Source organism: Gavia stellata, chromosome 13, assembly GCF_030936135.1.
Source record: "Gavia stellata isolate bGavSte3 chromosome 13, bGavSte3.hap2, whole genome shotgun sequence".
In the NCBI taxonomy this organism is placed as follows: Eukaryota; Metazoa; Chordata; class Aves; order Gaviiformes; family Gaviidae; genus Gavia; species Gavia stellata.
In genome coordinates this window covers 23482262-23493899 of record NC_082606.1, presented here as the reverse complement: position 1 = coordinate 23493899, position 11638 = coordinate 23482262, and the positions used below count along the sequence as shown (strand labels likewise).

Genomic DNA, 11638 nt, shown 5'->3' with positions numbered 1-11638 from the left:
TTGATCCATTTACTTTGTATATAAACATAGTAGAACCTTTCCCTCTGCAAAAAGTCATGTCTCGCTGTATATAAAACTAACATGTGCACATTGTGCTTAAACTGCAAAGTCTGTACAGCTTTACAAAGGACTACCCTTTACAAGAGCATCCTGTAAACAATTTATTGCATATTTAACACATGGTGTATATCCCACATGTAAAAAAAAGAAAAAAAAAGTAGAAAAAATAAAGTACAATTACAAGGTGAATGAAAATAGCAGCTTTCAGTGAATGTCTTGCACAATGGCCGAGAAAAACAGCACTGCCACACTTGTACGGTTGTGCTTGTGTGTCACTGGTTTGCATATACCCATGCGCGCTATGGTTCCGACGACGTCTATGTACAGGAAGCCTCATGGAAAGATTAAACAGATCTTAGCCCCTAAGACCTTTGTCAGTTTGAAGACTGAAAACAAACAAACAAAACCCAACTTCAGTGCATTCGATGAAGTTATGGGCACCGACGTCCAATAATCCTCTTCCAATGCACAACGCAATTAAAAAAAAATACCAGGAGAAACCCCCACTCTAACTCTCTTCGGTTCTACAACCTCTGACGGTGGTTGGTTTAATTTCCACGTGTGCTAAGGCCAACAAAACCCCGATGGAGATGTTAAGGATAAGGTGGCCTGACAGGACCGACGGCGTTGGCATGGCCAACCTTCGCTTCCGAGCTCACCTATCCAACAGCTGCCGGGCTGCTCTGATGAAGCAGTGAAAGATCAGCACGACTGCAATTTTTCAACTGGCATTAATTAAAAAAAGAGAGGAAATTGTGGCCTCCATAAGGCACCGATACCATCTCTTCAGCAGTACCCAAAGAGTGTCTCTAGATTCTCCAACTCCAAAATGGGCGAAAGATGGAGGAAACACGCAGGAGAAAGATGTTTCTGTGTTTGCAGTAAGGACCAGTCGTTCGTAAAGGAAGCACATTTTTCTGGGTTTTGTGTGTGTGCGCGCGCGCGCATGTGTGTGTATACACAGGTACGTAAAAAAAAAATTCACCTCTGCTACCTTTGGTATTGAAATTTCTCCTGTGACATCCACTTCTCATATTAATTGATATGATCGTATCATGCGTTTGTCAAGTAATTACAAAGTTGTTTCAAATGTCTGCAAGAAATAGAAAAAGCATCAAAAAATAGAGAAAAGAAAAAAAATAATAATCAAGATGCATATTGTCCTTGTGCCCAGCCTTTTTGTGATTTGAATGAACTTTGCCCTCAGTATGATCATCTTAAGCTTAACCCCCACCTACACGTTACAACATGTAATAGGATCAGTGGAAAAACCCCAAAGCTAATCCATGTCCTTCCCATGCCAGCGTACGTCAGGAGCTTTCGAGTCTGGGACTCCTACAGCAAACACCAGCATGCCTCAACAGAGCCGATAACCTGTATTTGCTACTCTACCAAACTAAACACCCCTGATCTAACGATGCAATCAGTTGGTTTTACTCTTCTGGATCAACCAGGATGCTACATGCCGAGAAGGCAGGCTAACGGTGGGTGTAAAGGATTGATAAATAGGAAGAAGAAACCACCAGGTTTCTCCTGCATTACAACAGTACAGTGAAAGCGTTTGGGTTCGGACGCGTGTGTTCGGTTATTGCACGAGTACCCTTGCTCGCTCGGCAGAGCCACGAAGACAAAGCACACCCAAGAAGCCAGCGCTGGAGACGTAACAACCCCTTACACGATGAGTAAGACAGTAGGCAGAGGTGAAACTTGGTATTAAAGCACAGGTGGAGCTGGGAAGCCCTCTGGGGTAATTTTAATTTTTAAAATGCTTGATATACTCAAGCAGGTTAAAAATGAAAACCACCATAGGAAAACCTTAATTAATTCCAACTGAATTTCCTGCGCTACTCAAAATGAGCTCCACGTCACACTCAGGAATTCAAGACGAGTATCCCAAAGAATGAAGTTGCCAAAGCTTAGAGAAACCTCTCAGATGCAATTAAAAAATACAGTACAAAACATCGGGCTCCACGACAAGAGATTCCAGCTACCAGGGAGATGACACCAGCAAAGCTGACGGGCGATGGTCAATTTGGCTTTATAAAAGGAGGGTGGCATGGTTGCAGGCTTTGCGCGCTCCGTGAGCCCCACCGAGTTGTGCTTACGTGACGTGAGTTCGAAGCCTGCACGCTGTCTGCGTGTTTTCCATCCGCACGTCTGTAAAGAAACCATACAGCTAAAGGATCTCCGTACAGAGAACTGATTAAAAAAAAAAAAAGTGTATTTTCCACCCCAAAAAAAGAATCCGTATTAAAAAAAAAACAAACCACACCTTTAAAAAGATACACTGTCCACTACCCAGGCTACAAGTAAATACACATTTACGGCGTTACACCACAGGATCTGTTACGCTGTTCCAACATATACACATATAACTCCATTTTAAAAGAGGCCACAGACTAACTTTTCAGGCAAGTGCTGGACTTCAGAGACCTGTATGGCTTCTGCAAATATTTTCCTACAAAAAGGAAAAAAAAAAGAACAACACAAAAGGTCCCCAAACTCAGGAGCACAAAGGGGTTTCGCTTCGTGCAGATAGTTTCGCTGTGGAGCACTAAGGACAGGTGACGTTCCCGAATCCCACCCATCAGACCCAAACACTTTCACACTGGAATGCAATGATTTCAGGAGATCAGTTTTAAGGATCACTTCTTTGAAACGGTCCGTAAAAAAATTTAGGATGCAACCTTTGAAACTGTAGCTCTGCGAGGCAGCAGGGCGAGGGGTTTGGTTGTAAGCTCTAGTTGTGCTTTGCCCGGCCGCCTCGCAGGTAGCTCTTCCACCTCTTGACGAACTCTTTGAAGATGGGGGACTCGTCTATCGTGCTGAGGAGCTGGAGCTGGTTGATGTGGGTGGTGTGATAGTCCCACCGGGCCAGGTTGGGAGCGGTGCCGAGCATGAAGTGCCGAAGGTCATAGATGGTCCCTGAGCCGGTGTCGTAGAGGGGAAGCATGGCCTTCAGGGACTCCATGCCCCGCTCGTAGAGGACCCGCGCCTCCTTCCCCAGCTTCTCCCCGGCCGTTTCCTTCAAGTCATACAGCCCGATTAAGGAGTACATGAAACCGTTGAGCACGAAGGAGCTGGGCGAGGTCGGGTACTCCTCGTACCAGTCGTGCCGGTTCATGAAGACGGCTTTCACCCCGCGCTGCTCCGACGGCAGTTTGTATGGCGCCGTCGCCCGCAGAGCCGAGCTGAGGAACGCGTGGTCCTTCGTCAGCAGGTACGCCCGCACCAGCGTCGAGATGGCCTGTCCTTGCGCCATGGCCGAGTACCAGCCCGGGTCCAAGGACTTAAATCCTTCCCCCAGCTTCCTCGTCACCATGATGGGCCAGCCGCCCCTCTCGTCCTGGTTCCTCACCAGCCAGTTGCTGGCAGCAAAAAAAGCCGCCATGTGAGCGGTGGCCGAGATGGTGACGTTATCGAGGAAGCCTCTACCCTTTGCTACCAGCCTCACCACTCTCTTGGGCATGATTTTGGTCTGCTTCACGGCTTTCGTGTTCGAGAGGCCGACGCCTTTCCGTAGGTCGGTGACCAGGTCTCTGGTGAGGGTGCTCCAGCTAGTCCTGGCACCGATGCCGTAGTAGATGTCTCGGTCCTTAAAAGCGATGAGCTGGGTGTTGGAGACGTAGTGCACGGTGAAGAGCTGGTTCTTCTCCGTTGTCTCGAGAACCACGGAAACGCTCCCGTTCGTTACGAATTTGAGATCAAAAGAAATAATAAAATCTCGGGTGTTCCCAAGCTGCAGAGATACCCCCTCGGTATTTTCTGCAAAACAAACAAAAAAAGCCTTGTTCAGTGGTAAAGCACTCACTTCTCCAAAACGTTTAAGCTATGAAGTGCAGCTTCCAGAGGTAAGCCCTCTTACCAGGCAGGATCCAAAAGCTCTTAGGGCAGCCCATCAATAATTCAATCATTCTTTCTGCGCACTATCATATATTATTTAATTAAGCATAAAAGTAAATCTGTGAGCAGAGGCCGACTCCCGCAGCACCGGGGAGAACTCGTTTTGCATCTTCCATTAACACACTGCAGCACGTCGCTGCGGAGCAGAAGGGCCAGGGGCTCGATCGATGGCTTTCTCGGACGCTTCTGGTACCTGATCGATGGAGAAGTGCAACAGACACCGGCCGGATCGGGGGGAAGGGGAAGGGCCACCAACCGGGGGGGTCTTACTGCTGCCTGCAGCTGCCCGGACGCGGGACAGGCAGCGCCGGACTTTTCCTACAGGATGGGGCAGAGCAGCCAAGCTGCAAGAACGTAGGTGCTGCGTGATTTTCCTCTTCTGGAATTCAAAATAAAAACCAGCAACCACCCTGTTGTTCCAAACTGAAAGTTTCACTTGGCAGAAAAGACACCAAAAACGCGGCGCCGCTTGAGCAGCCACGTTTCTGTGGAAATCTCCTCTTTCTGCAAAAAAAAGCCGGGAGTGCCGAGAAGCAGGTATTTAGGATCCCCCCAGGACTCATACTTGTATCTGTGACTTTTTTCTTTCCCACCCCAACAGTTCCAAAACCCAGTGCGTTGTTTAGTTTAATGGGGGGAAGAAAGAAAAGAATATAGAAAGGCTAACGTGTTAAAGTATTTATTAACCATTCTATTGGCAAAACTCAGTTTAATTAAAAAAATATTAAATAAAGCTCCTAGACAATGCCACACAACGAAATCCAGCGTTCTCTCGCAGGCTAGATTTTAAAACATAAAATCAACTCCTCCCCAAAAAACCTACACTGGAAGATCAAAGGGCTAATTAGTTTGTGAGGCTGTGTGCAAATCCTGCCGCTTTGAAGGCACGGAGGGATGATAAACACTTAAAGACAGTCATCTTAAATTAATGGCTTTCCATAGAATAAAATTCTCCAGCATGAGGCAATTGTTTCCTTTCTGCTACTTCTCGATGCGTGAAATACCCCATAAATATTTCTACGTGCATCCAACGAGTTAGGGTCAGCGTTTTGTGCGCAGCAGAGGATTTTCCCCATCTCCCAAACTAATCTATGGCATTTTGCAACGTCTTGTGTTGCAAGGTGCTATTGTACAGCACCTATTATTTTGACTGAATGTCATGTTTTCCAATCTTTTCAAGTAAAAGCTTCACTCCTTTCAGTTTTGGAGATCAGCAGCTGCTTTGGGAGAAGAAACTGAGCGCTTTGTTACACAACATTTTGCTCCTATGAAAAATCTCATTAAAAAGCCCCCCTCGCAATTCCTGTCAAGTAAGTTCTATGGTTCCTTGTAAATAAATGTTTGTGTGATAATGAAGTGAATTATAATAGAGGGGGAAAAAAAAAGAGTTTTAAGAAGCGAAGAAGAACTAAAGGCTGCCCGTTGTTTGCACGGCCTTAAGCGCCTATAAATCCATTACTTAAGGCCATCTAAGACGAGTGGATGCGTACGGTGGCCTTCGAGCCCCGCAGATTACTCTGCCATCAATAAAGGATGAGGAGAGAATACATAACAGATCTTTTAGCCTTTCCTCTCCCCATATTTATCTACTACAAAGACACAAGAATGTTCGACAATTTTTTCCCTAGAGACCCAGGCCTAAGGTGCCAACTCAAAATTACTTCATTGTCTTTTTAAGTAATGGACTCATTAATTCTAATGGGTATTGATTGAGGAAAAATACATTACATCCTTATTAATGAGCCTGTCCTAGCACAAAGGAAACTCTTGCACGAAATAATGGATCTCCCTGCTAAGTACGAAACAGAACACGGTAAATTGAAGAGACGGCAACAAAACGCGTCTTGCACGTCTGCAGGTGAAGGAGAGCGCCCGTATGCAGCCCCAGACCTTCACCGTCCTCCCCCGGTCCTCTGCAGATCCCTGCGCACCACGAGGGCAGCTGCTCCCTCTTGCTGCCTTGTTTAAGGCAACGTGGGTTAACCAGAACTGAGATCTCAGATTTTGCAAAAATAGTTGCATCCCAATGAAGAGAGATCCCGGGTCCAACCGGAGAGCCGCACGTGCTACGCTTGCTCCGGGCTGAAAATAGACCTTCTCTCTCATCTGTCAACATCTGCTTATCACACGCCAGAGCTATTTCCCAGGCTTCACAACTGGTTCCATATTTATTTTTTTTTTAGCTTCTATTTTGAGACAGAAGCTGAAAGGCTCAGGAAACGTGACTGTAGCTTCTCATTGCATACACATCCACCCGTTTTTTCATGAAAATAATGTTGAAAAAGCAGCGATGGAGAGAAAACAGAAGAAAAGAAAAACTCCAGAGGCACAGAAATGAGATGACATTCTCAGGTGAGATCTTAAGGACGGGAAGTCACGCAGGATAAATGAAAACACATGAATCCCAGCAAGTTAAAGCTCCCCTGGTACCATCTGTGCAAATTAGCAGACGTGGCTTAGCTGCCACACGTTGAGGATAACCCACCTGGAGCAACAAACTGTTTGACGCTAGTGAACTTGGCTTTATCAGATACTGTGGACAGAGAGCAGCCTTTCGGCACCGTCCAGTCCGCGGACCTGCCGGTTTTGTCCTTCTCTTCGGCCGTCTCGTACACCTCGATGTGAGGTGGTCTCTCCGTCAGGTTTTTACTGTAGTGACTCAACCCGTACTGTGCAATCTGGATGGGGTAGAAATAGCCTTGAGGTCCCCACTGCGTGGACAACGGCACACCTAGGAGAGAGGAAGGAAACGAGTATTTTATCAGCAAGTAGTCAAAAACCAGTGTTTGCAGCTCTGCACACTCCTCCTCCATACCCCCTCACTGCTTTACTTCTAGCAAATGATCCTTCTAGGCTTCACCATTAGCTAGACTCGAGAAAAGTCCTGTTCAAGGAGTGAATTGCTCCCTTTTCCACTGAGATCCGAAACTCGTACTAAGCAGATTTGAGTGGCAGAGAAGTCCTTATCATGGTCTTCCATACATTCTCATTTAATTGTTTACTGAAGCATCATACTTATTTTAAAATACATTTTAAACGCCCTAACAGATTTTCCCCCCCTACCCCAGAGACCGCTAAGTCTCCAAACGATGTTACATCTAACACAATCCCTTTAACGCTGCATAAATCTTTGCAAATTAAGTGTATATGTTATTACTAGATTTTGGTAAGAGTTATTTGATGCTAAAAGAGCAATTTACCCAGCATCCACAAATCTGCTCCAATTACCCTGGCTCCCCTAAGAGTATTACGAGCGCAGTCTGAAGTGACGCCTGCGGAAACCAGCCAAGCTCTCCACACAGTACCGGCAGAATACGCCCCAATTCCTTCACCCAGAGCTGTCCCTTGTCTTCAGAGCTACCACCCAGCCGGCCCTGGCATTAGCCCCCCGCACACGACTCCCTGTCCCAAAAGCTGGCAGCCTCGCAGGACAGCACACGTCATTTAGGGTTAGGGTGGGTTTAGATTTAAAAGTGGGCACCGACCAGAAGAAAGCCCCAGAGCACCACCTCTTTAGAGGATTCAAAGCAGGAAGATCCCAGAGAACATCTTCCATAGCCTGACGGATTGGATTTCACATGCAAAACCCGTTGCGTGAGCTCAGACAACGTCCCACCGCCGTGCTCGATAGAAAATTCCACCCTCCGTTACGATCGCTAGCAGAGATGCACCTGCAGAAAAGCCTGCCGAGCTCCAGCCGCCCTTCACCAGCTCCCAGGAGCTGCAGCCTCGGGTTTCGAGTGACAAAACCCTGCGCCGCGAACTGCCTATTGCACCACTGGCTGCGTGGGAAATGGAAACCAACTGTGTGGAGGAGACTTAATTACACACATACCTCCACAAGCAAGCAAACGCACCATACTTCAGATAGAGATAAAACCAGGATTCTCCTAAAGTCCTGAATGTTATTTGGAACAAATTCCCAACATCTACATATGAATCCAAAGCGGGAATATATCATTGTGACCTTCTTGCAGGAAAGCAAGGATATTTAGTACTGTAAACCTTTGCACGTGCGTAAGAAAAGAAAAAGGAAGACGAAAATAAACAAGTTGGCGTTTCCCCCCTTAGCGATGTCAAGCTCAGAAACCAATTTCTTCTGAAATCTGCTACAATGAAAAGATTACTTAAACTAAATGCAAAAAGATACATTTTCATACATATTTTGGTGCTTTGTGTTACTAATAAATATTACTGATGGAGATGTGACGGTTTACTGCCGCCTGAAGCGAAAACCATCACGGGAAATATTTAAATACCATGTATTATCTCAACTGCTGGAAGCCAGCTCGCTTACTAATGCTAAACATTTTCAGTTAAGGGTGCATTCACTGAGACTGAAAGATGCACAAAAAGAAATCTGCTGTAAGAGCTTTACCTGAAATTTATACAAGAAGACAAGATTAAATTCTCCAGGTCATAGGACATAATAACACATTAACCTTGCAGAAAGAGAGAAGGTGAAAATATAACACGAGGGTTTTTCATCATGCAGCAATATGAATATCTCTAGGGCTAGAATGATGCAAGGCAACAGCCTACACCTGTCTGAGGATGTGTTTTAATATTAAAACCCCTTCCCTACAAACTACAACTATTTCTCTTCTCCAACCTGTTTGCTGGATGCCAATCACTCTATCGCCTTTACAAAACGCAGGCTCTGGCACCACGTTTCATAATGATGGGTCTTAAATCACACGCTGCAAACAAGGAAGGTTTACAGGTAAATAACCACCCCATCGAGCGTTAAACTCGCTGGTCTCTCGAGGCTTGAGTAGAGAGCAGCTACGCACAGCACCTCGCGCACGTGTCTGGCAAGGCGAGAGGCTGCCCAGCCTGTCCTGGTTCTCAATTAGTTCTTACTGGATTTCAGCTTTTTGCTGAAAAACACCCCAAGAACTGCGGAGTCCAGTTGCAAGGGACATCTCGCGCATCTTCCACATTTCATACAAAAACTGGGGGGGGGGCTCCGAGACCTCGGTCCAAGCCCACCCCCATCAACATAAGCAGCACCCACGGCTATCATTCATATTCACGAGCTGTATTTAATCAGCAATTAGAGAGGAAAACCATCTCCTCCGCCTCTCGCAGCGGATGTAAACCCTGAGCAGGGCAACGCTCGCACGTGGTGGATGTGTAGTTACCAGGATGCGTTTGCACCTTTGGGAAAGCCCCAAGTTTCAAAGCCTGTTTCCCTTCCTTGGTGGATGTAACGAGGATGAGAGTTACAAAAAAACCCCAAAAACGTGAGAGTAACCTTCAAAAAAACCCCAACTGACATACCCTACGCGTTTGTTTACGTGAATCCTTTACAGACAAATTAATTGCATGACATGCCAGCTTTCTGCCATAACCATATCGTGGGAAGAGCTCATATCAGCACAGCAGAGCATCACCGATCACTGAGGTGTATGAAAATTAATGTATTTTATTAAGTAAAAGTTGGTCTTTAATTTATGAGGGGTCACAGTGTCACGTTTCGTAACAGTTTTATAAAGTCATTAATTTTTTAATGTGAAACCCAACAAGAATTTTCTGTGATCAAATCTTTGCCGAGACGCGGGAAGACCTTGCGTCCTAATCACCAATTGCATGGTTTAGCAGAAGTGCAAATCAGAAAGGTTTTACCGTATATTAATTTTATCCAGGGATGCTTCGATGGCTGGAGAGCTTTTTGACCCTTCAGCGGTTCTCCGAAACCTCCTCGCCTTGCTGCGGGACCTTTCGCAGGACGAGGCGAGGCGATGCCCCGCCTGCCCCGGGCACGGCAGTGCGGTGACGCTGATCTACCCGGACCGCGCGCAGGATGAGTTTTGGCAAGAGCTAATCCCACGCTGCTGAGCAAAACCCTCCCCGCTTGCTCTGGAGCAGCCCAGCGAGGAAGGGTCGACTGCCCCAGCAATGCAGGGAGACGGGATATTGTTAAACCTGAAGACAAAACCCTGAATATTAAGCTGCCCGTGAGCAGCTGGGCTGTTCCACAGGTGCCGGCAGTGCCGTTTGGCTCAGAGCGTGGGGCTGGGTCTGTGCCTGCGGGGAAGCAGAAGCCTCCTCAGACAGCAGGGCCAGGCTTTTTTATTTAATTTTAGATTTTAAAGTAATTGTGGCTCCCTGACAGATACCACAAGTGTCAAAAACAATGCCAAAACCTGACAGCAGCACTGTAAGAGAAGAGTCCCGGCACCTCTGGAGTTTGCCGCAACCAGTAAAACCAGAGATCATAGAATCATAAAATAGTTTGGGGTGGGTTGGAAGGGACCTTTAAATGTCATCTAGTCCAACCCCCAGGATGCAGGACGGGAGCTGGGAACACTTGGCACGGAGTGGAGACTGCGCACAATCTCTCTAAGTTTTTTTTATCAAGACTATCATGACAAAATTAAGATCACTTTGCATCTCAAACGACAGCAGCAAATTTTAAGAAGCGTTTCAACTATTAAAAAAAAAAATCAAAATACTTGACACAAACCTTCAACACCACTTATGCACTTCACTCTGTCTCGAACCTCTACGTTGTAGCCCTCGAAGGACATGAAGACCCCGTCGGGGTGGTAAGGTGCTCGCTGTGTGTATACTTTGGAGTAGCTATGAGAGAATTCAAACCTGTCATAACCATCGTACTGAGCAATTTTCCCATAAACCTCAAAGTATTTCTCTACCCAGCTGAACGGCAGGAAGACCTCGTTGCCTTCCCTCCTCCCTTTAACGGTGTGCTCGTCATTGATCAGACAGTCAATCTCCTCGTACTTCAGCCCCGGGGCTTTGTTGCCGTTGAAGCCTCCCGCGACGGGGGGAGCCTTCTGCTGCTCCTGGGGCGATGCCTCCTCGCTCTGCTGCCGGGCCGGGTCGCTCTCGGAGGCGGCGGCGGCTCGGCGTTCGAGGCCGGCGAGGCTGCGGGGGAACGGGCCGGCTCTGTCGGAGGAGCATCGGTTCCAGAGCAGCACCGTCACCAGGGTGAAGAGGGCGCAGATGATGATCAGAGTCTTGTAGTTGACCCGAGCTGCCAAGCAACGCATATTCACACCATACCTGCAAAACAGAGAGGGGAGAGGTTTTTAAGAAGCGGTGCTTACAGCCGGAGCTGTTGGGTTTGCTCATTCGGAGCCCCGGTAGAGCCTGTCCGGCGGGAGCATCGCCCCGTGCACACCACGGTGGTGTTCGGTGGGGAGGGGACAGGTGGGGGCACCTGGAAGAGAATTTGGTTTTTCTCCCTAAGCAACGAGAGCAAACGTACCAAGTCACGATTCACCTCCCGACTGCCACAACAGATCGTTTCACCAAATGCAAAGGACGCAAAGAAAGAGCGGCGATCACAGGGCAACTGCTTCTAAATGAAAGGCTGGATGTTAATGAGATGCTCAGCAACCACCGGGAATCGGCAAAGAAGCTCTCACTGGCCTCGGCGCGCAGGAGGAAGAGAAATCCTCAGCAGAATATAACAGCCACCTACCCAGCACCATGAAAGAGGGATTTCCAGCAAAACAGCCCTAGAGTCGAAACCTGAAGCCTAGAAATACCCGTAGTTCACACAGCTGAAACCACTGAGATACCTACGTAAAAACAGATGGCGATTTGTGCCTCTTTTTTTCGCAGCACAAACTATAAACATTTGCTGAGATGAAAACTCAACACTCGAGGCCGGATCGATTCTCGACCTTACCGCACCTCAAACGCG

The 11638-nt window shown here is 47.2% G+C and overlaps 1 protein-coding gene across 1 annotated transcript; it reads right to left on the bottom strand.

Moving 5' to 3' along the window:
* Window positions 1–2791: 2791 nt before the first annotated feature.
* GLCE (glucuronic acid epimerase) lies at window positions 2792–10979 on the bottom strand. Its single transcript, XM_009814948.2, has 3 exons — window positions 10433–10979; window positions 6449–6694; window positions 2792–3825 (listed from the first exon to the last, which is right to left on the bottom strand). Exons 1-3 carry the CDS (start codon window positions 10977–10979, stop codon window positions 2801–2803), a joined length of 1818 nt encoding a protein of 605 aa, XP_009813250.2. The 3' UTR covers window positions 2792–2800.
* Window positions 10980–11638: the final 659 nt, after the last annotated feature.

Excerpts from the sequence above, each read along its gene's own strand:
- GLCE (XM_009814948.2), bottom strand. The coding sequence starts at position 10,979 with ATGCGTTGCTTGGCAGCTCGGGTCAACTACAAGACTCTGATCATCATC. Across the intron at positions 6,695-10,432 it reads GTGCATAAGTGGTGTTGAAG|GTGTGCCGTTGTCCACGCAG; the intron begins GTTTGTGTCAAG and ends CCTCTCTCCTAG. Across the intron at positions 3,826-6,448 it reads CAAACAGTTTGTTGCTCCAG|AAAATACCGAGGGGGTATCT; the intron begins GTGGGTTATCCT and ends TTTGTTTTGCAG.